Source organism: Taeniopygia guttata, chromosome 2 (genome assembly GCF_048771995.1).
Source record: "Taeniopygia guttata chromosome 2, bTaeGut7.mat, whole genome shotgun sequence".
Lineage (NCBI taxonomy): Eukaryota > Metazoa > Chordata > Aves > Passeriformes > Estrildidae > Taeniopygia > Taeniopygia guttata.
This window is the reverse complement of record NC_133026.1, coordinates 60634779-60661744: the sequence shown is the minus strand read 5'-3', so window position 1 is coordinate 60661744 and position 26966 is coordinate 60634779. Positions and strand designations below refer to the sequence as shown.

Sequence of the window (26966 nt, the reverse complement as noted above, 5' to 3'; positions counted from 1 at the left end):
TTTCATCCTTTCATCCTTCTTTCATCTCTTTAAATGTAGTATCCAAAAACTGAAGGATCTCATGCTTTTATGTTTCTGTAAGATGACATACAGTTTTGGTAATACATAGTAAAATAATGAAACCAAATTTCAGAGTGTAGGGAGCCACTTTTCTCACATAAAGGTCAGCATATATGGTAATACTTTGGATTAAGTATGAAATTACTACAGGACCGTAATAACGAACCTTGTTAATCTTTTCTCATTTTCTTAAGAGTAGCTCAAAAAGAAATATTACAGCAATCACAGCTTAATATTTGAATCCTTCTCTGCTTTAATCAGAGTCCTTTATATACTGTGATTTTGTGTGTTATTTTGTCCTAATATTACTAAAAATTTTATTAATCATGTCTGTTGTTGGTTGGTTTACCACTTTCCTTCACAAATGATTTTAGGCCCAAATATTTAGGCCTTTTCTGAAAAACTGCTACAAAAATTATTCTTAGAGGAGCTGCTCTTCACTTAGGTACCCATGGACAAAAGCTAAACCAGGCTCTTGGACTACTCTTCCCTGTGCCTTTTGGTACCATACCAGGTTCACATGCTGAGACAGCCTTCTCTACAAATGAAAGGCAAAGAAACGTGATAATGTTTTGTTCTCTGCATCATTAGTAAGGGGGAAGTTGGATAAGAACTTAGCAGAACAACTGCATCTTTTGTTTTTAAGTTCTTTGGAACAATTCTGCCAGGCAGCGCATTTTCCCTCTGTTTCATTTGTCTTTGTTATTTTCCTATCTAATTAAAATTCTGCAGTGCCGTCATGAAATTGTTGTCCGTTTAAGGTCACAAACAGCTTCTGTCCTAATGAAATATGAATTGCATTAGTTAATTGAATTGTTCACTTATTGTGTGTTGTGAATGGACTGAGCACACTTATATTCTTAACATATACTGAGTGTTTTATCAGTTTAGGCAGTGTGTGGACATAGAAAATGCTGCTATCATTCTTTGCATCACAATAGGGAGATTTAATTGGCAATAGACGGACTAAGAAGTGTTTGTGAAGGACAAGAACTCTAAGATCTCACACAGGCATCTGCTAGCTGGGATGAGATCGGCTCTTCAGTGGTCTGGGGTCAGGGCACAGTCCCGAGCGGAAAACTCGAATAAACCCTTATTATGCACGGTGTCTCTGTGATGTCTGTCAAGATAGGAAGAACCAAGGGGGAGTAACGAAACATCTGTGGCCTTCTGCAGCAGGAGGCTTTCTGGGTTAAATGAACCTTGTAATTGAAACCCTCAGTGCACAGTCCAGACCGTTCTCTTCCAGGGTCTGCCTGGTCTCTGTGCAGATACTACCCCCACACCCCTGGTAACACAACAAGCTGAGCTCTGGGGTCCTTTTCACAGCTGGAAGGTTCTTTCTTTGGATGGTGGGAAGGTTCACTTTAGGATGTCGAGGACCTGATCAAAGTCAAATGAAAGCATGGGAACTCTTTCAGTTGACCTCAGGGCTGTGGATGAAACAGGTGCTTACAGGAAGTGCAGGCTCTGGCACTGAGCCTTTACAACGTGTAAGATGGATGTTTTACATCGGTAACCACTCAGTGGTGGGCTCTACTAATGAACCAGAGTATTTTAGAGGATGGTATTTAGCTGGAAAAACAGTAACAGAATACTGGATTTAATTTCCTTGCATGGGTCTTGATTTTTCACCTAGTGCTTCAGACTGCTCAGTGTCATACATACGCACACATGTATTGTGTGTATATATATATATACATATGTATAATATGCATATATATTTATACACTTATATGTATATCTCCAGTATTTAGGCATTAGATGTATTTACAGGGAAAAGTATCTTTGTATTCTGCATAATACTTCTGTAAGGTAGTAAATCTGAATACAGTACCTTCCAGATATCCTTGAGCTTGACAGGCATGGAGAGATACCTTTTGTTCTGTCAAATAGTGCCTCCCTTAGCTAGAAATGGTACTTCATTCAACAGTAGGTTGAAAGGAAAGATAAGCGGTGTTCAGGCTGAAGAATTGTTGAGAAATTTCTTCTTGTCATTTTCCACTCAAAAACTGAGGAGATATACACATGGAAGTTTCTTTTACTGTAGCAAACTAATGCGGGAATTTAAAACCACTTAAGATAAACACAGCTAAAAATTGACTTGCCACAATACACAATTCCCAAAGGGAAATACCATGACCCTTTTTACAAGAGAAACAGAGAAGAGTGTCTGTGCTTGATCTCAGCAGGCATGGACACCCCATTTGTGGGGACTTCCCAACTCTGCGCACATGCAGAGGCACTTGTCATTTGTCATTTCCCACTGCGGGTGATCCTCCACAGCTGCTGTAGCACTCACCTTCCAGGAACACTTCTCCATGGACCCCAGACAAGCACTTTATTACCACCACCCACAGATGATGCACTGAGATACCAAGACTAAATGAGGGATTCTGGTTCAGGTAGGTAGGCAAGGACTTTCCCCTGTATGCTCGATAGACGGGAAGAGAGGTTTCATCGGGGGGCAGTGTGGGGATAGCCACATTATGTGGCTGTTTCTCTGAATCACCTGGAAGAGTTTCTTTCTCAATCATTGCAATTACTGAACCTAAGGGGACCTGCCTCTGGGTGTAGTTGTTTCATTACAGAAGTGCTTCAAGCAAAAGAGTTTCCTGCACTCCCCAGCTGCCCTGAGACACTCATACCTGCTTAAAGTTCTGACTGAGGAGTTTCCCACCTGGTGCCCATACCACTTGGTTCTTTCCTCTCTTTCTCGCTCTGAATTTATTGCATTGGCCACAGTACTGAGAGCTGTAGTTGAGCAACTGATGAATATCCCTGCCCACATGAAAGTGTTCGGGAGGTGATTAAGAAGGGGTGGGTGTCTGTAATGGTTTAGTGAAGTAAGTCCTGACAGATTCACAGGCAGTGGGCAAATGACTGAGAGCGAAAGTGGTGGGATGGGGCGTGAAGGGTGATTGGCAGTGGTTACTTAGTGGTCTGAAAAGGGGTGAGTGAAAGTACTTGGGGGAGGGCTTATGGTGGGAAACACACTACTGTGTTACCCCGTGACACACTACAGATGTACAAGCTGTATTTTCTTCTGCGAAGCAGTTTTAAAAGACTAGATGTCATTAAAAATGCTCACGTTCTTCTGTCTAAATTATATAATGTAATGCTGCATAATTGAGCAGGGGAGGAAATGAAAGAGATTCAAGGAAGGCTGAAAAATAAAAATAAACTGAGGAGTCCTCTAGGGAGGGTAGAGAAGAAGCAAAGACTGATAAAGTCCTGCAGATTGATGTGCTTTTGCTGTCTTCTGTAGCACCACCATGTGAAGGGAGACCATCTGTGCCCCTGCTCCTACAGGGGGCCTTCCATGAGGATGCCTGTGCTCAGCCTGCCCCTCTGCCCCTGGTTCCAGTTGCCCATCTGCAGCATGGTGAATCCTCTTCTGCACCAGCACCATCAGCCATATTTCTGTGGCCTCTTCCAGCATTCACTCCAGCCTCAAACAGAGCAGGAATGCAGGGGTGGTCCTCAGAGCAGCCGGGAAGAGCGTCCTCCCCTGCTGTGATTAATTCAGTTAAAAATCCATGACTGACCCGTCACAGTGTCTGTGGCTGGACAAAGGAGTGAAGGCAGCCCTACATAAACAGTAGTATTTTATACCCTGGCACATGGTTAGATTCTGTATTGTTACCAGGTTTTTTTAGCTTTATTTTCAGTTAAGTAAGAAAAAGAACAATCTTTTTTTTCTTTTTTTTTTTTTTTAAACACAGTCTCTTTCCTTTATGTTACTGTCATTATATGTTGAATTATTATTCTTTCCATTTGGATAAAGCACATGAACAAAACCTAAATTTTGTTCTGTTTAATTTTAGTTTTCATTAAATAGTTTATGAAAATGTTCATTCCAAGATTAAAGAATTTGCCCATTCTAAAAATTGGGTTTGAACTTAATTTCTCAGTTTTTCATTATGCTTTGCATTTAACTTACAACATTTTTTGAAGATAAAAAGGCATACTGGAATTTTTTCTTAAGGGTACTATGTTGTTTGTGTAGAATTTTTTCAAATGTCTATACAATTCTTACTTTAGGAATCCATGGATTTTTGCCTCAAAGTCTTTGTTTTTTTTTGATAAACATGAAAAAATTTAGAAGGATGTCTTTATAAACACAAAAGGACACAAAAATCCCCTGGTCAGCTAATACATAATTATTTTAAATTGTCCATCTTTATTGGAATCATGATCAATCTAGCACAGACTGTGTATGTGCCTGTGCTGGACACCACCTGCTTCAATGAAGGCAAAGAAAGCCCCAAGAGGTGGATTTAGGATAATGTCATCTCCCACCCTTCCCCCTGTCTTGTATAGTCCTTTTGAAGATCTCACACTAATCCCAAAAATCAGAGATTTATTTAATCCTTCAAACAAAAGCCTTTCATTATAATTATTATGATAATAACAACTATTATTACTATTATTGTTATTGCCACCATTATTATTACTACTGTCCCTATTATTTTGGACTGTTAATGGCTTTTGTCTACTGTAGAAATATTTACTTATTCTTCGAAGCTCACTAAACTCTCATCTCAGCATTCTGTAGCAATTACCTAATTTAAATACTTTATATAATAAGATGGTCTAATTGATGATGGCATGCAAAAGTATGCTCTCTTACCAGCTTTGAATTTCCTGTCCTTCCTTATGTTATTGAAATCCCTCTATTTCTTGCATGATGAGGACTGGGAGTGCTGAATCTCCATCTGCACATTCTCTCTCCCTGTCACTCATTGACTCCTTATTCTGTTAGATGGCTACATTCCCAAATGCCTTGTTCCAGTGCTCTCCCTATTGAAAAGTTTTCTGTGTTCTTATAGTCTTATTGCTCTACTCTGAGAGCAGTAAGACCTGTCAAATAACCCTGTCAAATAAAGAGTGTAGAAAATTCAAACATCATTTTCAGGAAAGATTTCTTAAATCCCAACAGCTTTAATAAATTATTATCAGTGCAATGATTATTAATGCATAATATTAAAATTTTAGACATGGGATGGGGAATTTAACTGATTCCTCTATCCCCATCCGTACTGTAGCTTTGTAGTGTATTTCTCAGCCCAAGACTTCCAATACTTGTCATGTGTCTAACTTCAGGCCACCAAGGGAGAAGGTCCCCACTGCAAAGCTCAGTCTACTTAGATGTCTACTCATGTGTTTAGGAATCTAACTTGAAAGCATATTTTTTCAAGATTTAGATAAGTGGGATACATTTCCGTGACACTAAGAAGGAACTCGCATGGGCTATAACAGTACTGACAGTTGTTTGCCCAGCCAAAAGCCAAACATTTTATTACTACAAGCAAGTAGATAAAAAGACAGTAACTCTTATTTTGACTTTGGAACTGGTTAAAATATCTTACCTTAAGGACCCTTGATCTGACACAGCTTCTGCTTCTTTACTTTCAAATGTTCTGAAGTCCCACAAATGTTTGTGACAAATTGAGGAAGCTCAGAAGCTGAAAGGTCATCTGGGAGGGGAAGGGTGGCTCTCAGAGCTGGCCAAGTCTTTGCTTCAAGGAGCCAGTCTCCTTATGGGTGCAGAGCAGAGGGTCAGATCATCCTTCGCCGGCAGACAGTGTGACTCTTAGCAACTAAAGCTGGCTTTAGCCACCAGTCAGAATGAGACTGGTGAGGCAAACACCCCCAGTTTTCCCCAGGAACACGGTCATGACGAACATGAGCTCAGCAAGCTTCTTAATTTCAGCCAAAACAATGGATATCATGAGGCACTGGATGAACTTTTCTTACCAGTAAGTAAGAGAAATTGTCTGGGAAGTAACATCATTTGGCTAGACAGAGAACTCTGGTCCAAGACAGGGCAAATGGCTTTGACTCAGCTGTTCCCAGTTTCATATGCAAGTCTGATGAAGCGATGAGATCTGTGCCAGTTCTCAGTGTTGCCAGAACAGACTATGCAAGAAGGTGTTTTAGTTCACTAGATAGAGAGTACAGCAACTGAGTGAAAGAGAGCCTAGAAAATGGAAAGGACCAGAACAGAAGTAGATCCTGCAAATAAGCCAGAAGTTATGAGCGTCTGGGGAACATATTAGTCAGATATGTCTATTAAAGACATCTGTATATATGGCAGCGTCTTGTGAATTCAGAGAACATGATGCCAATTACGACCATCGGAGAGTCGTAATTTTGGTAAACATATAAAAGGGAATTCAGGAAAACTGGGAAGGTATCAGAAAAAGGAGTTGAATAGCGTAACTATTTAGACAAGTGTAACAAGCTTAAAAGGAAAAGAGCAATCAGAGTATTTTTCCATGGAGGATGATTTTAATAGCAATGAGTGGTAGGGAAATGTAGTGGAACAACGTAATTACCTACCTACAAACTGTTCAGGAAAGAAAGACTGGGCCATGGAGGCAGAGGAAATACTCCTGTATAGAAGGATAACATAAACATTATTTAGCTGAACTGTAAGTGGGAAGGGCTGTGCAACTGAATCTCTGAAGACAAATAAATAAATGCTAAAGTAGAAATTCCAAAGCATTTTTACAACTTTTGAAAAGTAAAGACATTAGCAGGTCTTTGTTGCTAATGTCCAGCTTAAGCAAAGGAAACAGAATGAGCATTGTTGAACTCAAAAGAATTGTTAAGAGATTTGTGGTAATGGGGACTTGGGCTACTCCCCTAAGCCTGGCCAAATAAATCAGGAGGCACAGAAATTAGAAGAGCAATTTTGTTAACACTTGACACAATACTGTCTTGGAAAAGAGAGGCAGAAGGAAGAAACTGCTCTTAACTCGGGTATCAATAACAAACTGATTGTAGCTAACTCACTGAGTACTAACACTTACGTGTACCAGAAACCTAATTTGAGATGGCAGTTCAGGGATCAAACTTTCACCTCTTTGAGGTGATGCTCTTTTTGTTTTCTTTAACCTCTGTGACATAAATATGTATTTTAATGTGTAAAAATTCAACAAAGCGCAACTTCATCTTCCTCCTCCTAAATCTACCCTTAAAAATTGACCAGAGGTGAAGTAATAAATACAGCTTTATGAGCTGCTCCTCCTCCCGGGAGTGTGAAAGCCTTCAGAGAACTTCTCATATGGCTCAGCTGCTACTAGCTCCTTGATAAATCATACAGGTGTGCTGTGCCTTTCACATAGGAGGTTTTTGCATGCAGGTTTCCAGCTGAACATTGCCCAGGCATCCCTGCTTTCTGAGCATGGTTTTGTGTTGGCTTCACAGCAAACCTGGCACAAATGGTGTTGGACTAAGCCTTATTTTAAACATTCCTACCTGACCCCTGCTTGCTTCTAGAGGAACACCAACTTGACTTGGGTTTCTTTGAGACACAAACTGGGTCTTGAGCTATCATCGAGTACTAGTCAGGGCTGGTCTCGCTGCAGGCTACCACTGTGTCACAGCACAACTGTACCTTTGGCACAGTGCCTGCGGTGACTTGGCTATTGCATCCACCTAGGCTGCACTCAGCATTGTGGCAGCCAGCTGCAGTTAAAACCTGCTGGGACCACAGCTCAGGCATGATTAGCTGGCACAATGACAATCATTTATTTGTCTCCACTAACTTCTGCTCCATAGATGGGAATAAGCAATATACTTTTAAGGAAAGGACAAATGTGTATGGACAAATGCTTTGTAGAAACTCTGCGAGGCAGCACTGAATGCTTGAAAGTGAATAGTGAAAAGAGAAGTAATGAAGGAAGTAAGGTTAAATAGCCAGAAGAAGAAGGAATCACACAAGAAATGGCAGAAGAAACATGCACCAGAAGGAAAGCGACTACATGAGCAAAGCATATAAAAAGCCCCCAATGTGTGAAAGGAATGCAAATTCAGAAGTACAATTTTGGAGTGAACACAGATGGCAAAATCTGACTGAAATCAACATGCAAGGTCAGGTTGGTGTGAGAAGAGACTCACTGACCCTTTCATGGTTCTTAATGTAGAAGGGCCATTTGGATGGAACAGAAAGCACTGGGCCAAAAGAATGCAAAGCAGCAGTGTATTTTTTTCCAATCAAAAGCCATCAATAACCTGTTCTTGAAAATGTCTTTTTTCTTCAAGCATAGTACATAATAGCACATTATGGCATTAGTACATGATAGTTTCACTGGTGATCCTGAGAGCACTGGTCTATAATGAATCAATAGATTTGTTTCATCTTTAACTAATTTGAATCTTTAATCTTCTTGCTTGTATGAATTCTTCTTCCTTCAGGTCAAAGTATTAAATAGGCTCAAGAAGTAAATAAGGAAATAAATACCAGAAACGCCATGGGGAACATTGAAATTAAAGTTTTCTAATAGTCAAATCAACTTAATGCGGTGATTACTAGCTCAGTTCAGCTTCTTTCCTTCACCCCCCCTCCCCCAAACTCTATGGCTAAAGCTGTGGGAGTAGATGGCCTAAAAAAGGAAGCTGCTTTGGTTTTCTTTTAGTTTCTTGATGCTTGTGTAGCTCTAGATCAGGTTTGAGGGTCATTGTATGATAACTGCTCTCACTGTGGACATACAGGAACTTTTACAATGCAGAGATGTAAAATAGCCCAAAACATTGGTCTGAAAATGCTTCCCTATGTTTCATGCCTGGTTTGCACTCCACCATGTGCCCATGTTGCTGATGCATCTGACTTTTTGTATGAATATAAGTTACACTGGTGCAAACCCTTCTGTAGACAAAATCTTGCTGATACAACTGTCTCCCACCAGCACAACATATTTCAGTTAATGAGTCAGAATACACTTTGATATCAGTATAAATGGTCCCTCCTGGTGGGAGGATTGCTTCTTTACTGTTAAAAGTGTAGATAAGTTCTGAACTTTTCTTCTCCCTTACTTGTTCTTAAATCAATCAAACCCTTATCTATTATTTCTCATCCAGAAATAATACATGTTTTTTTCATCACCTTTTTGACTGCTGGTCCCTCTCTGTGTTCTTGCTTCAATCATATGGTCATCAGAAAAGGGTATATCCAAAATCTTCTTGAAAGCAGAAGTTCTGTTTCAAGTGATGGTAACTGCAGGATCAAACGCCTCCAATCTTAAAAGAAAAAGAAACAAAACTGATTCAAAAGTTTGAAGCTAACAAATGGCTTGTAGCTGGCTGAGACACTTGTATTTAATATTGAGGAAGCAATGACTTTCTGGTCTCCAGTGGAGCATCTCCTAACCAGACAGACAGGTACACAATGAAATGAAGTCTTAATGCTGAGAACTTCTTGAGAACACTACAATAACATTCTGGCAGGCTGGGCTCCCTTGGCTCTTGCACTCACTGCAATTTGAATGTCTCTTTCAGTTTAGCATGATGCTTGGCAAATTTCCCAACCTTACATTATCTGGGAAAGGAAGACAGGAGAAGCTGGTACATTCAGCAAATCTTTGAAGAAGCTTCTTTGCAGTTTGCTGGTAGCAAAAGTGTTGGCTGCAAAAGAGTGTAGAAGTGTCAGGACTGTAGCTTAGCTAGGCTGAAAGGGTTTATCTGACTTGCATCCAGGCATCAAGATGCTCAGATACCACAGCAATGTGTGTGGTATAAGAACCTAGATAGAAGTTGATTAGATAGCAAATCAGACTTTTTGCATGTGATTTCCTGGGTTTGTCTAAACTTATAGCAGCAACAGTTAATTATAGGAGGTTATGAAGGCAGCTCCTGGGTGGGTTTATGGCACTTATACATTGGATTCCAGCCATAAAGTGCCAGCTGAGAGTTACCACTGTGGCAGGAAGCCCGTATTGATGCAAAGCTGATGGAAACTATCTTTGGGCCTTCCCACTTCGGGCTAGGAGCAGCAGATATTGGTGATGGAAGATCTTGAGGGAGAAGCAGCATTTTGGCAGCAATGGCAGAATCCCAAGGAAAAGAACATCAAGATGTGCAGGGGACATCACCTGAAGAGGGACAGAAGCGGGAGGTAATTGCACACAGGAGTTACTTGTGGTCATCCTCTAGATGATTGCTGTACTTACCTCCAGATCTAGTGCCTCTCCTTCCACCACACATGAATCCCTCAGCCATTGTAATCACTTCCTCTGGCTCTTAAGCAAGGGCAGCTCTTTAATTGCAGATTAATGTGTTAATGAAATTCTTGAGGCTACACTGAAGTGACTGGGCAGGAGAGACTAGGCTTTCAGCAGCAGCTGCTGGCACAGGAGTCACGGCTCATGCTGCTCTACAGGGAAGGCAGTGCCGTAAGCAGGAGCAGGATCCGTCATTTTTTTCTCCGGTACTGCCTCGGGGCACATCTACATGGCAGAGCACAGCACTGCACAGGGATTCTGGAGCTGCCTCTGAGCAGTGGTTGTGCTAGTTTCACAGCAGGAATATTCAGTCTGCCTGGAGTGCTGTTCTAATATACCCACAGTGTTTGCACCCCTATCCCTGACCCTGAGGTAGCTTGATGAGTGCAAGGTGAGCTCTCTCTTCCCCTCTGCAGAACTGTGTTCTGCTGTGTGCTCCCATCTGCTCTTAGAAGTATTAAAACAAAAAGTTATGACATTTATGAAGGACTTTATATCAATTTTGATCTGTGGTTTCTGATTGGTGGGGTCTTATTTATTTTAGAAACTGGGGAAGCTTTCAAGGCAAATTTCATAGGTGATGCTTTTTTGTTTCCTTTGATGACAGTCCTGATTTTGTTTTATATTCTTTCCTTTGAGTGTCTGAAATTTTGCATGAAATTTCACGTGAAATTTCTACTGACTTGTAAATACCAACACACAGAGTAATTACCAATTCTTCCTGCCTAAGTTAACAGCATTCTCTTTCCTTGTCCTCTTAGTTCAAGGTCACAATGATCAAATTTAATCCTTCATGAATTTTCATCTGGCTTGCTGTCCACAAAAATTGTTGATTAAAAGATCCAATTTCCATTGGCATTCTCCCTTTCAAAGGATGTCAACAGGAAATATAAATGTGCAGCCTTTTGTGAATGATATGCAAGGACATGCAGGCTTATGAAAAAAAAAAAGCAGCAGTTAGCTAAATCCTTTCATTTCTGTTTTGAATGACTGGCCATAGGAATGCAGGCTAAGCTGTATTTCAGCTGTTCCCAAGGATGTGTATGTGTAACTTGTTGATAGTGGTTGGTACATCGGGCTCCAGTGACAGCTACGTGACCACTCTGATGATCACTGTCCTGTAGCAGAACCAGCCCCTGCCTCCCCTCAAGAACACCAGGCATGAAAGAAAACAAAGAGGGATCTGTTTATTCAGAGGACTGGCACTCGTACCTCCTGCTTTTTACTGAGAAAAGAGAGATCCTAGGTCATTTCAGCTCTCACTCTATTCTCCCAGCAACGATTAGGTTGTAAGGAGCTGCATGACTTGCTTCAGCAATTGATGTGAATTTCTGATAACTGGGAGAGCTGAGACTTTTCCCCACAGGGCCTGTGGGGAATCTGATTGATAGGAGCAAAACTCAACACCCAGAACACCAGCTTACTTCGTTGGGAGCTACCCATTACCAACAAAAAGAAAGGAAAGCCCACCACAGTCTTAAAGCTTCAGCATTATGTTTTAAAAATCTTACCAGTGTCCAAGGTATATGTCTTTCACAGTAAAAATTACTTGGAGTGTGCTGTGAATGCACAGACACAGATCAGTGCTGAACATCTGGTTAAAATAAATTACAGTCTTATTTTGCAAATAAAAATTCCTAGGGTCTACATGACAAAGTCTGGCCAGCACAACTATCTCATGAGGAAAAAATCACATCCCTAGCCTACAAAGATAGCTATTTTGGCATGATTCCATTCCCCACTATGTAGACTTACGTAGACTTAGACCAGAGAAGAGTCCTTTTGCCAGTATAACTCACATTGTTTGGGAGGTACTTCACCCATGCTGGCAGACTGCTGCAGCTGGTATAAGCCATGTTTCCATCAAGGAATATGGCCAGAACAGTGACACCAGCAAAGCCCCTGAAGTACTTAAAGAATAGCACTTTTTCTCCTGCTAGCAGTGTTCAGTATTTTTCAGTTTTAGAGCTTCCTGCTGAAAGGAAACATGCAGAATTTGTGCTCTTCCTTATATCATCAAGACATTATATCTTGTTACAGAAGAGTCAAAGTATATGTATGTATAGGAGGTGTGTTGCTTTCCAACCTCCTGGTGGTACTTCCTTTGAATGGGAGAAGATCCCAGTTCTCCTGAAGGATGCCTATTGTATGTTTTGGTGTTGGTTTTGCAGGTTGAGAGGCAGAGATGGTTTGCCTTTTATTAGGGCTTCATATTTTGGTTTTGTTGGCCAATAAATCTATTTGCCATAGTTAATGAATTACAACTGTGTATGCAAATAAATTTGAGCTGTTTTGAATAACAAAACAAAGTCCTTTACTCTGTGACTTGGCTTGTATTCTTACACTCTTACTGGTCCTTTTTTTTTTTTAAGTGGTCCCTGTTAACTCTTACCTGATAACATTTACCAAAGGACTTTCTGGATGAACCCAAAAATTGAAGATTTACCAGCCCACCTTAACCTACAAGCCCCTCCCCCCATCTATAAGGCAAGCAACACATAAAGCTGTCTTGGCATAAAAGTTCAACTTGTTTGACAACAGTTTTCACCAGTCCCACTTAATTATGTTTGTCCAAATTTCTACTTGCCTCAGTCTGTGCAGACTCTGCTCATTCCTTTCCCAGCTCCTTCACCCTCCGTTTTTCTACCAGGTCTCACATTTTTGCACAAGTGGTGAACAGGACAGAAAGGACTAAAAGTGGGGTGGAGGAAGGCACCTAATTAAAAACAATCTCTTCTGAACAGAGAACCTCCCTTTATTTTAATTTCCCATTATCACTTAGCTGTGAATTGATGAGAACATGAAGCAAGACGCCAAGAGGCCCCATTCTAAAGTGCACCACTTTGGAAGGGGAGAATTTGCTGCATTCTGTCAGACTCCCAGGACCTGTCTGCCTCCCATAGCTCCTGGTGGGAGGGCTGACTTAGGAAATGGCTAAAGACAGCAATGGCTAAAAAATGCTGCCTCTTCTCTGTCTCAAATAAGCCTTTTTCAGGTGAGCAGAAATGGTCTGAGCTGCTAATGAGGTGTAGGCTGCCAAAGAAAACACATGGGCAAATTCGTATTTTCCAGGTGGCTGGTGGTAGAAATGTAAATGTCCATTGAAGTCTAGAGCATGGCCTTTTTTTGCACTTACTCATTAAATTGTGGATTTATTGTGAGGTTACTTTAGCGTAATGCTAGCTGTGTTGTCTCACTGGCCCTCTAAATCAGTTGCTTGTCACAAGATTTATAAAAAAAACAAGTGCCTGCGTCATGTCACACCAGGATTGGGTGCTGGGGCACCATGGAGCATCACAGGAACATGAGCACCATGGAACAGCCAGGCCACCACTCCAGCTCTGTGCTGCTCTTGCTCAACGCTGAGCACGAGCTTGTCAAGCCAAAGGAGTTTGGATCAGAACGGAGTGTTGAAACAACAAACATTTGATGGAGCATATCCCCGAGGGATGTTAAAACAAGCAGCAGAAAAACACGTGACTGGTCCCTCGTGGTGCAGTCAATGGGACAACCTGCTCAGACCAGTCAGATTTCACCCATCTGGTTCACACCTGCACTCAGCCTTTTCTGGCCAAAGCCACCCTGAGCCAGGTCCCTCCCCAGGCTGACAGCTTTGCCACCTTGCTGTCCTCTCTCTGCCTCCACCTTGAGCCCAGCACCTCTGGATGCGCTTGTTAAATGAGAGCCTCCGTGGCCTGGAGGACAAACACTGTGCCACAGCGCTCTGAGCACTTCTACAAGCAGCTACTTTCATTTCCCATTTCCCAAGTGGTTATTGTGATTTAACTCTTCTGCAGCAGCCCAAGAGCAGCCCAGGCAGCTGGAGCAGGCAGGGAATATAATGGGGGATATGTTCACATTTCCCTCTACTGTCAGTGCAGCACCCACTGTAGACAAATCTTCAGAGCTGCGCTTTTAAATTAGCTGGGCTATTTGCAGTATAAGACCACTCATATTGAAAGCCAGTTACAAACAAGACAGAGAATTTAAGCAAGATTTAGAGAAAAACAGGCCTGCATTGACATTCAATCCCATTTTTTTTTTTTTTTAAGCCATTATGAATATTTGACCAGGGTCTTTGTGCATCCAGCCTCTTTTTGGAGTATGCAGGTATAAGAATGACATTACAGCGTGAAATGAGTCTCCCCAGCAGCTCTGGGACACTTGCTGTCTCCTTCAAAGGGATTCACAAATCCACAAATGGATGTCACTAAATGGGTTTGGTAATTTGGGGAAGAATATGGCCTACTAATGACTTGGTTTTGGTGCAACTGAGATTCACGTGTAGGGACACATTTGTTTTCTAGGTAGAACAGTTTCTAGCATTCTATTTAAGTAAAATATTTTCAGAAAATTCAATAAAGCAGCAAATTATTTGAGTAGGACTATCAACCTACAAAGTATCTGAAAATTGTGAAGGATCAAGTAGAGCAGTTTAACTGTGTTGTTTGAACACAGTATTTTGTCCAGAAGGCCTTCTTGCCTTCTTTTTCTCATAATTGCTAATAGTGCTCCCTTAGAAGTGGCACCCTTCAAATACCACCAGCTAGCTGCTGCAGTGCTATTATCCTGCAGTGCTGTTATCCTAATGCCAGAAATTCCTCATTTTATAGTGTGCACCTTTCCAGGAATAAGAGAATGAGGCGGCCTCCATTAGATCTGGGCTTTTGCATATTGCAGAACCACATTTAAATGAATTAAATAGAGATGCCAAGACTAAATTACTGAAACAGTTCTCATGCTGACTTGGTTTGACAAGAATGCGGCCTACTCTGAACACTGGATGGATTTCCATCCAAGCTGAGTGATCAACACCTCAAATCCCATGTTTAAAGATATGGCTTGACTATTCCTCAAAGCCTGGATTTACCCTTAATCTCGCAGGGGTCTGGAGGAAACCTACCTGACAGGAGGATCACTCTTTAGGAGCATAGACAGGGGAACTAGTCATCACCATTATTATAACTACTCACATTTATATATTTCTAAGCATATGCATCACTTTTCATGAGCAAACATAACCACAGTCAATCCTGGATCCTTAGATGTCTCCATCTGAGTGACATGTTTAGTCAGTCATGCAGATACTATTTCCACTAATGCCAGTTCACAGAACCTTACAGTGAGACCCCCAAAATCACAGGCTCACTGATGCAGGAATTTATATGCATAGATAGTAAGGAACAAGGAACAAAGAAGGTAGGCAAGACTAATGTGATGAAAACCAATTTTGTTCAAAGTCAGAAACCTCAGACAACACTGAAGAAACAAAAAAGTGTATGCAGCCAGCATCTAATACATCAGCTGCAGACCTAAGACTGTGTCAGGCCTTCCAGAAACAGAATTCAAAACAGAATCATAGAATCATAGCAGGTTGGACAAGACCTCTAACATCATCAAGTCCAGTCATTAATCTAGCACTGCCATGTTCACCACTGAACAATGTCTCCAAAATAGACCCAGTTTCTACCATAAGCAAAGGTGAAGGGGGAAAGAAAAAAACCCAAATGGGAATCGATTCAGGGGTTTATGTGCCAAAGCCACTCCCCAGGCAGGTTCTTTTTCCATGATCAGCAGGGCTTGTGTGGTGACACCTTCTTTTCCTTCCCATTATAATTTGTTAATATGCACCTGGACTACCAGCAGATCGGCACTCCCAGGTGTAAAAAGATATCGGCCTCTCTAAAGATACGGACCTTGTGAAACACCACACCTCAGCACAGCACAGCCAAGGGCTGAGCTGCCCTTATTTGTACTCACGACTTAGGCTTGCATAAAAGACTTATAAAGTCTTTGGGAAAAGAACAGCTACACATTTGTCTACTCTTTGTGTTCCAAGAACTTTTCTTGTTAGCTGCTAGATGACATTTTAATGAGGTTTCACAGCATAGAAAACATGGGACGATTTAACCAGCTCTGTCCACCCCCTCTCTCCCTCCCTCCCTCCCTTTCCAAACTCTTTCTGAAATGAGTTAACATGTGGGAACAAAAGCTTTTATGAGAATTTATGTCATTTGTGTGGAGGCAGGGGTGAGGGAAAAGTCATTCAGCTGCCAAACCTTGGCATCAGAGTGTGTGCCATTCCCTCTCCTGCCCTGTAGTGGGTGGCAAAGTGGTCATGTTCAGACCTGTGCAAGTTTCTTAAAAAGCCGGGGGCTAGTGTGTGTTTGTTTGTTTGTTTTGCAGTCACAGAGAGGGCAGCGTAAAATAGCTGCGAGGCAATTCCCGTACAGTAAAATGGAAGTCTCTTTGGCTCTTCATTCAATACAATGTGGCTCAAGAGGATATCCTGCCAAACCAATGATAACGAGGGAAATAAAGTCACTTCCTCACCAGCTGTTTGATTCAGGTAGAAAAAGGAAGCGTTTACTTCCTCATGTTCGTTCTCCCCGCCGCCCCCTCAGTCAGAAATGCCAGGCAGAAATTGCCTTCTCTCTCCACACTTCCACTGAGGAGCCGTCACATCCATAATGCTTCTCTGGACTGTGGGCAGCAAGTCCTCCTCTGTGGTCGAGGAGCTGTGCCTTGCCTCTCGGGCTGGGGTGCAAGCTGAGCTGCCAAAGTACCGAGGCTGAACAAAGTTGGTTCATTCCACAAGCAAAGAATGCCCGTGTAATTAAAGATGACATTTGTTTCTTGGATCAGAGCTGCCGAATTTGGGCCAGCGGAAGAGCGAAATAGTGTGATCTCTTTGTTTTGAGACTGCCCTGACTCAGTGCACTATTACGCCTCCTAATCCTCCCAGAGGGGCAAACTCCACTTCTGTCCTGGGCTCCCTGCAAATCCCTGGAACTCTGGCCAGGAACATGCCCTATCCTCCCTATATGTAGTCCAGTGGGCAAGAAGGAAGTAAGGGGTGCCCTTGGGGCACCTCATGGCTTCCAGTCAAAGCAGGCAAGATGAAGCAGGCATCTCAGGGGCTTTGGTGCCTAAGAGGAGCTCAGGCAGAGCATCTTTTCCCTTCTCCACCGCTACCTTTCTTGCTTCACAGAAACAGTCAACACAAAGTTGCACAGTAAACCAGCAACAGACTGATTTGACTTAATAAAATCTTCTTAAGAAATGGCTTTTTAAGTAGTTACAGAAGTGAATGAAGAGTTCTTTTCAATATAATTTTTAACAGCTCTGGTATAATTTTACATCCAGGATATAACTTCCCATTAAATTTTGAAGGTCTTAAAAGCAAGGTCTGCAAAGATTTTCTTTCCAATTGTGTAAGACTTCCAGAAAGGTTGACCAAGCCAGAACTTGCCTCAGTCTATTTGCCAAGGGGACCCTTGCTTTAATTATAAAGAGTGCTTTTCAAAGGACATCAAGTGTTTCAAACAATTTTCCTAATCTTATTTATTTTAGCTGAGATTCGCTTATTTTAAACAGAGCAGTTTAGGTGACAAAAATCCAGTGACAAATACATGGGTTTACAGAAGACAAAACCTTATGAAAGGTTAAAATTCTGTTTAGGGTTCTCTTTGTGCTAAAATAGTTTTCAGCAACGGGTCATACTTCCCTCCTCCCACCCCCCTTGTTTTAGTACATAAAATGGACATGTGTTTATTTAAAACAGGTTTGAAACTTAAACAAATAGTGACAGGCTGTTCAAACAAGCTTCGGAAATAGGCCTAATCAGAATGTTTGAGAAGGGGAGGGGGAACGATCATAAAGAGCTACTTGTAATATATAGTGCAGACACCATTAGGTTGGGTTCATGTTATTGTTGTAATAATCTCGGACAAAAAAGTACTGCATGCTGCACATTTTTTGTTAACATTCCTCTTCTGAGCTATAGGTTATGCCATATTTTTGTCTTGTATCCAAGTTCTACTGTTCACCTCCGTCCATCTCCATACCCAGTACCAGAAGCTCTATGGAATCATTGGAAATGGTCTCACAGAAAAACTGGGGGAATATTCCTGAACTGGGAGACACAAAATACGCTCATTTTGATATTGATATTGTGTATGCATCAGCTGTCATGAATATACAGAAGTGAGACCTTCCTCACGGAAAGAAACCATGAAAACCTTAACATTTAAATGTTTTCACATGACTTGCATTTCCATGAAGTTTTTTTTTTTTTCATTTCCTCTCTTTTCCACCCATAATAATATCACCAAGTGTTGAACTTTACCCGTGTTGTATTTTTATAAGGCCTGATCTTGAGCTCCCTATACAGACAAGGCTCCCGTGGAAGTGAGTGAGTCTGTACTGGCGACAACAGGATTTAGCCCAGTCTGTAACATTTTGGGATATTGTGTTACTTCATAGCCTTAAGGAGAAATAAAAGCAGCTTTCCAAAGAGCTGCACAGCAAACTGAGTGTGCTTTTTCAGCTCTGAAACAGCACAGCAGAATATTAAGGCCAGAGTTTGTGAACATCTATGTCAAAAAACAGGCAGCTAAGCAAAAGTTGCCAACTTCTCTCTGAAATGAAATGAAAGATTCCATCCTCCCCAGAAAAGGTTAAGCTGCTTTCACTTAAGAATATACCTTTGGAAACCCAAGTTGGAAAATGATTGCCTAGAGGAACAAGCATTGAGAAATAGCAAGAGGCAGACGTGTTTTCACGTCACTCGGTTGGCCAGAGCCTGTGGCTGTTCTGTTACCAAGCCTTACCTGCTTACATCCACTCTGACCTATAACATACATCAATATTACTTAATGTAGTAACATATTTTGGAAGCAAATATCTATTATTTATTTGAATCTCACTCAGTGTCTAGTGAATAGAAGTCAAAATATTAAAAATCCTTACACGCCCTCTCGTGGTAAAACCACAAACGCGCCTCTTCGGACAATAATTAGAGATGCCTGATGAGGGAAGCTAATTTGACCACAGAATTTGATTGTCATTAACTCGGTTGGAAGCTTTACATCAGTAATGAACACCTTTCTCTCCTCAGTTCCTGCTGTAAACCATAACAATATATGCATAATTAGAAGACAGATATGCATGATTAGAAGACAGGTCATAATAACATTGCAAAACAGCTAAAGGCAGTATAACTTTAATAGAGAATGTGAACTTCTACTAAAAATGGGAAGTCTAGGGTAATAAAAGTAGAGACAGAAACTGTCATGTTAGATAGCTGTTTCATGGGCTTATTGCAATAGCTTGGGAGCAGACCTTAATTGGCAGCCCAGTAAAAGAGTTGCCATAAATGATGCTATCAGTTTTGTCACATTTTTAAAGTCATTCAGCTTGGCTATTTACTGCTTTCGTGCCATACAAATCATACATGATTTATCTGTCTCTGAGGAATGCCCTGAAGCGTCATGCTCGTTAGGAATTGTAGCCTGAAAGAAAGGCATTACGTGCAGAGTATCACCAATCCAGTCATTTGTCCAGTCAAATCCCACTGTATTTATGAGTCACAAAAACTTTATCTTTGCTACTTAAACAGCCTTTCCATTTGGTGCCTACGTGCATGACCAGATTTTCCTGGAGCACTGGACCACGGCATCACCCTTATTGGTGACAGTTGTGAAAGATTATCGTAGGTGTAACACAACCGTAACACCTTCAGTTCATATGGAAGAAACATCTGTGGCTACTACACAAAGACTTCTGAGCCCATCCCAAGGGAACCAAACAAACACTGCCTTATTTTCAATGAAGCTGATCTGCAATATAGATGTTCCACATCCAGTGGAAATGAAAGATTTGGAGAAAGAAGGTTCATCTACTTCCTTTGCTTACGTTTGTATAGACAACATTTAGGACCCAAAATAGTGGTAACTTATATTTTAAAATGCTGCTTCTGTCTTTTCTGTTAGACTGGGCATGCCTAAAGCAGAAGTCACAACCATACGTAATTACAGCAATATTTATAAAGAAATAGACAGGAGAACTTTTTTTTAAGCACACAAAACAGACCTCCCAAATCACTATTTTAATAGGTTTGTGTGGTCTTCTTGTGCCAGCAGGATTGTTGGCTGACCCTTGAAGGTGAAGAAGTTACCTCCCTTTCCTCATTCCCCCCTCCCCCCAAAAAAACAGTAACTGCAATTCTGATATTCCTTTTCTCATTATTTCCCTTTCTAGGATGCCTTTGTGGAGTTGTATGGCAACAATATGAGGCCTTTGTTTGATTTCTCCTGGATCTCTCTGAAGACTATCCTGAGTCTGGTTCTGGTGGGAGCTTGCATCACTCTTGGCGCTTATCTTGGACATAAGTAGAGTCACCCAGTTTATTGTGGATTACAAAAGTCTTTCAAAACAACAAAATAATATTTTTTTTTTCTGTAGCACAATGATATTTTATGAGCAAAGCAACTTCCCAGCGAAAGATTAAATCAGCTATTACTGCCAAAGGAAATATCATTTATTTTTACATTGCCGGAAAATTATTTATTAAAAGATATTTACATTTAACCTGCTATTTTCAGAACCTCAGCAAGTTGTATCTGTCATCACATTATGTTCTTATTCTTAACTTTAATGAACCCCAGAGTATTTTACGTTCTTTTTTTTTTTTTTTTTTTTTAATTAATGCCGCTGGCTGGATTATTTTATCTCTGAAGAGCAAATATACTGACAAAGACCTACCTGCTTACACTTACAAGGGCAGTTACTTGAGCTGCTAAAAACTGCCAAATTGTGTTGAATTTCCTAGCATTTTCCATGAGGGATCTGAAAGACAAGGTCAGCATGAACAAAGTTCTCACCCTGTCCTGCTGGCAAGAACTGATGTAATAAACAATTCAACATGGTACATATGTGGAGTCAAGACAGAAACTTCTTGAAGGACACTCTGCTATCCCTACAGGAGAACAGTTGGAAGTATGATTGCCTATGCCTTTTAAACATGTGTTTTTAAGTTACCAGCTGTGCCATCACATCGTAATCACAATACCCACACAATACATGTCAACTTTTTTTTTAACAGAAGTATGAAGTTAAATCTTTGGGGCTCGCAGGAAATTGCTGTTCCAATGATTTTCTCAGCAGCAAAATGTTTTTTGTGGCTACTGACACAGAAACATCAGGAGACCTTAAGTGCCTGCTTCAACAGAGCAGAGCTGGAGTCTGAAGACCTGACCTGTGTCCCACTTTAGTGGGCTCATATCTGCAACTAATCCTGCTTACTTACAGAGTTCCTCCGGGGGTTTGAAACCAATTAGATGTGGTCTCTAAATCCCTGAAAGTTTAAAAAAAAATCTTAATTTTATTTGGCAAAAAGCAGACCTCAGCTAAGTTACAGATTAGCTCTGACTATCCTTGTTTATCAAACTGGACACCAAAATCGAGTTCATATTCATAACAGGAAAGGAAAGTGAGATTTATCATCCTGCCCCTCGCCCTCAAAATATTTTCATGCGAATAGTCTCCTAAGACTATCTACAGAAGAAAAGTTGATGAAGAAACCCAAAATCCTCTCTCTGGACAGAGACTCTTTGACACCTCTCTGATGCAGGTGTCTACTGTCATCTCAAGTGAAAATAGGGTAAAGGAAAAGGGGGAGTGGGAGGCGTGAAGTCATCTGCTCCTGTTACAAAATGCAACGCAAGTAAAATTAATGCAGAGTACATAACACAGTTTTATAAACAGACCTGTGTTCAAAGTGGGGCTTTCTGTGAGCTCGATGGGGCCAGGAGTCCCCTGGAAACTGAAGACTCTGAAGTGTCGAGTCCCAGGGGCTGCTCTGAGGCATGGAAATGTCCAGCTTCAAATGTTTTAAATCCTGCGCTTCTATTTTTTCTATGAAGCTTTTTTGAAATCTGGGATTTGTGGGTAAATGGATGTCCAGATATAAAAGGAAAGTTTGCAAAGCTCTGGATAAAATGTACCGTACAATACATAAGTGCTCCAAGGGTGAAAAACACACAGTGAATAAACTGTAGTTCCAACCTCAAGATTTCAGCTGAATAACTTTGTGGCATTATATGCAAAATATCTCCAGTAACTCGGGAATGTAATATGTTCAATGTTAAGGCTGTAGTTGATATTGTGTCTTCAAAGCTGCTTTTATGTTTGGTTGGGTTTTTTTTAAGAGTTGTACATCTCAGCATTTTTACTGCTATTTAGTCGTGGCACCTACACTTTGTATGAGCAAAGATGGGGCAAGCTTACATTTCAGATTTGAAATTACTTAATTTTATAGAAACATAGAAAGGAAATATTTTTAAGAGGACAAAAATGTGAACTATTCTTGATTAAAGGAAAAGGAAAAATCCCACCATCAAATAGTACCTGCAGTGCTTTCAGAGTGCTTCTCTAAGGAGTGGGCATGGTCATGTAGGGGTTTTGTGAAAAATATTTCAAATCAGAGGAACTGAGGAGTATTGTGGATTGAGTGTGGGCTTTGTTTTTTATTTCAGCTTAAAAACTGAACTTGTTTGCAGCCAATTGCACAACTTGAATTGGCTGCTATTGAGCTTATGTTTCATTTCACAATCTAGTCTTCTTTTTGATTTGTGCCCATATGCCCATTAAAGTTTATTAATTATTAGACCTCAAATTGTTTCAACATTGTTTGTTTTATTAAAGGTTTACATTGTCAAAAGTAGTTTAAAATGTCGATTCCAGTGCTGCTATAATACCAGGATAATTTGAATGGGGTTTTGGTTTTTAATACCTTCCAATGGCTAAAGTTTTTTAAAGCTGCTTTAGAAATAATATGAAGACAACACATGATACACAACTAAATGAATACTGAGGATTTTGTGTTCCGTTGTGTCTACTCACTGGACTTCCCAGTGTATTTGTTAGTAACAGGCAAAGAGAAGAGTCATGATGACTGTTGATGATTTTATTTTATTAAAGAGATGATGGAGTTTTCCCATCCTGACTGCAGAATAGTACAGTATTGTGGCTGCATTAGGTATAATGATAGTTGATAATACATTTATTAAGAAAACATTTAGAAACGTTGAATGTATATAAAAGCTTGAACTTCTTAAATAAAATCCTCTCTTCTCACTCCTGCATTTCTTTTGCAATAATTCCTGTCTTTCCTACTCTTCATTACACTTCCATGTAAGCTTTTTTTCCTCCACAAAATGCCTTACAGATTTCCATGCTCAAAGACTACGCTTCAGTGAAAACCCATCCTCTGTCATTGTGTATGCACAGACATCTGACCACTCTCACCATATCCAAATCATAAAAGAAAAAAAAAAATTAAAAAGAGGGACATTTCTGAAGTGTTTAGGTGTAGAGAATTAGAGGTCAAAAAGGAAGGAAGAGTGGAGGGAAATAGAGAGATCACTGAAACATCTCCGTGGTAAGATAAGTGCTACCTGGAATTTGTTTATCTTTCATCCTTTCCATTGAAAAAGGATGCCATAAGGTCAGAGAAAAAGCTTGCAGAGACCCCCCTATTATTATTCACTATAGAACTTTGTTAATGCTGAAGGCAGTCTATTTTAAAACAGCAAATGCATAGGCATTGAAGAGAAGTACTGGGTTTTGCTATATTCAGCTTAGGTGTCTTTAATTCTTTTTCAATAATTTTTTAAAGAAAATAATGAAGAAAAGTATTTTGTTTCTGAAAAAATAATCTGTAGGATCACCTGAGATCTGTCATAAATAAGTAACTTAGGAACAAATGAAAAAATTGTGCAAAAGTATTCTGAAATTAGGGGTGATAGAGAGGACATTTCTTTATGGAACAAGCACTGGATCCACCAAAGGACTAATGGGGCTGTCAAGGTAACAGAGGTATATATATATATACAGGTGAGAAAGGGAGCTGGAAGATCTGAAGAATGACACTGGTATGTAAGAAAATCTTCAGTTTCACATGTTGTAGGAGTTCACTCAAGATGATCTGAAAATAACTGTTAACTAAAAGCAGCTACAAATGTGTGCACTACGTGGCTATGATTACTAAAAACTTGCAATTACAAAATTACAGGTAAATTATTATCAAATTATCTAGTCTGTAAAAGTTCATCAGTTGGCTGTTATGATTGGGAATTATATAGCCTGCGTAGTTTTGCACTAAGAAGGAACAATTATGAAAAAGGAAGTCTGAAACTAGATGTGCAAAGGCAACACAAAGGTGATGCAGTCCAAAGAACACGGTCCCAGTCCCCCCAGTCCATGCAGTCTCCCCAGCTGAGGCAGCAAGAGTTTGGACTGCATGCTTTGACCTGAAGCATGACACTGCTTAGCTATGCACCTGCACTCCACTTCACAAACCTATTGATTAAAAGTATCATGAAGTAGCATGTTTAAAGCCTTTCTTCTTTTTCCTCTCTCTATCTCTGAACAAACTAGCAAAATGATTTATTTCTATTACGAGTTTATGGATCAGTACTATATGAAAAATTACACATATTTTAATTTATGTGTATAAAAATTCTTTCTCATTGCAAAAGCCCAGCTTTATTTTACATTTCTATCTCTCTTTCCAACAAGGCTAAATGCAAGGAAGACGAAAGAGCTAATTTAATCTGTATTTGGTTTAAACCACACTTCTATACTAAGTTAATGCAGCTTCATCACACAATAAATTTATCTTCAAAAAGTAATACAGCATTAAGAGTTCCACACAAAAACTATATATTTTTATAATTTAAATAGCAGTTTTTTTCCTTTTCTTCTGAATATTTGAATTTTAATTATCACCAGCATAAATGTACATAAACAGATATTGTTTATCCAGTACCTTTGGATGATGTAGGTATGGTAATGTAGTTTGTCAGTTTATCATCATTTAATATGATTATGTTGTTCATTGTCTTTAAAATGTTATAAGAACATGCTGCCATTAAACTTTCCATGTCTGTCTAGTTTATATTGTGAAAAAATAATAAAAGCACACTGTGAGATACTGGTGCATTTGCATTGTTTAGGATTTGTCGATAAAAAGCTACTCAAACATTTTGAGTGTAATCCCATAAATGACGCATAGTTTCCTTCCTCATACTTCTGTTCACCTGTTCTGCTCAGCAGTGGCCCGTACTCACCAGCTTTGCTCATGAAGATGCAGTGATCCAGGTTTCAGTAGTTGCTGCTGTGTGAAATGCAGCCCCTAGGTGTAGTCTGCGCTTTGGGACCCAAGGATAGTGTCACCCTTTCTGCCCTTTCATTCATTGGATGCCTTGCAGAAAGTGCAGCAAGGCTCTTCCATTTATTTGCTAAAACTGGTTTTCATTCTTGCTACCATGAGCTGGACATGGACATAAGCAAGTTTCAACAGGAGCAAAAGAAATATTTTTGTTACTGCTGAAGGTTTCCTACAGTTATGACCGATTTCCAAAATGTATTTAGGTATTTTGCTTCTTACAGGCTCCTGTTAACTAGCTCTTGATTCACAGGGGTTGCATCTTACCTTCTGTGCCTTTAACTCAGTTAGACCATAGCTAGATGCATTCAGGTAATTATTATCTAACTGCTTTAAGAGTTTACCCAGCTTTTTGAGTGGGTTTTGCAGCCAAATGTGTGCACTGTGCTGTCATGGATGCACTTTTTGTGAGTGCCTGAACTTCATAGTTTAATGCTTTTCACAACTCAGGCACAGGTGCAAAACATCTACCCCTCTGTCTGCATCCATGAAGACAAAGAAGGTGAAGGAAGTCAGCCTGAAACTGAAAGAAGAAGCAACACAACAGAATGCAATGCTGGACTCTGCCCTCTGGGCTCTGGGATTTAACTGTTCAGCAGAGAGCAAGGTTACTAAACCTTTGCAAGGTAGAAGATAAACCATATTGCAGTAAGGCAAGTACTACCATTTCTCTCTGCCATTATTTTGTGAAATAAGAAGACAAGGTCTTGGAGGACAGTAGCCCCAGAACTGCATTTTTTCTAGCTAAAACCTAACAAAGGAAGAGGGGATTAAGTTTCCACAGGGAGTTCAGCAAAACCAGGTAAATTAGTTCAGGAATTCTTCTCTTTCTGCCCAGTCAGATAACTCCATTTTTTCTTAAAAGCTAACAGATCAGCACCTGGGATTAAATGCTTAGCTTACCACTAGGACCAAGCACAGTGAGCAGATGGGGATAACTTAGAAGAGGTCCAGATAAAGACAAAATGAACCCTTAGACATGATTACTAAGGTGGGTTTTGGCTGTCTGCAAATTAAGTAGCAGGACCCTAAAAAAATAGTTTTGCGGGGCCAAAACCAGAAAGCTCCCTCCTCAAAACATTCCCGAGTGGTTTCAGGCACCATGAGTCTCCACTGAAGCTGCACGAGCAGTGGCGTACAGGTGTCTCTCTGCAGCAGTAGGCTCTCCATCCCATAATACCTATAGCTCCTGATTTTCCTCAATTACTAAATATTTAATGGGAGTCTACAAGTGGTAGAAAGTGAAGTTTATTCCACTATGAATGGCTGGGTGGCATTTAAGTTTTATGTAACAACAGACCCTAGGAGGAGCTAGCCTTCTGCTTGGAACTACCTTTTTGGCATCCAGAACTGCCTCTGAGGACATGTTACCCTGGGCAAAAGACAATGGAGTCAGGATTTGTGCACTGCAAGAAACTGACTTGCACAGATGGGTAAACAAAAAAACAGCTCTTGGAGCATCCCATCATAGGCTGTAGTTCACTGCTCCCCACTACAGTGAGCCCAAGTACTGATAATGTTCAGAGTGGATCTCTAAAATCTTATAGGGATAAATACACGTCAGTTAAAAACATATATATCTAATTTTTTTAAAGACTTCTAAAGATGAAGACACACTCCTTGCTATTCTGCAATGAACTGAAGAGTGTTTCTGGATTAGTTCACCTGGAAGATGCCTCTTCCTCTCCAATGGGAGTACCTATTCTGGTACTGACCTATGCAACTCATATTAAGTGTACTGAGTTGCCTCTTGAATATCCTGGAGAAACACATCAGCTTGACCTCTTCTGCGTGTACAAGTACAATCACAATAATGAGAATGAAATGCCATGATTGTGGTGAAAATTTGGACTCAGAAAAGGTCCTGGTCATACAGCTGAAAGTGTTCA

At 40.4% G+C, this 26966-nt stretch overlaps 1 protein-coding gene across 2 annotated transcripts in view; it reads left to right on the top strand.

The window, feature by feature from the left end:
• BCL2 (BCL2 apoptosis regulator) overlaps positions 1-24843 on the top strand; it is a 96880-nt gene extending 72037 nt beyond the window's left edge. Inside the window, exons 2-3 of one of the 2 annotated variants that reach the window (XM_030265409.4) lie at positions 16254-16416; positions 20109-24843. In XM_030265409.4, the coding sequence (XP_030121269.1) occupies positions 16254-16416; positions 20109-20155 (210 nt within the window). In that variant the 3' untranslated portion in view covers positions 20156-24843. The remainder of the gene's footprint in view (positions 1-16253; positions 16417-20108) is intronic. The other variant, XM_004175519.6, reaches the window with a different exon arrangement.
• The last annotated feature ends 2123 nt before the right edge of the window (positions 24844-26966 follow it).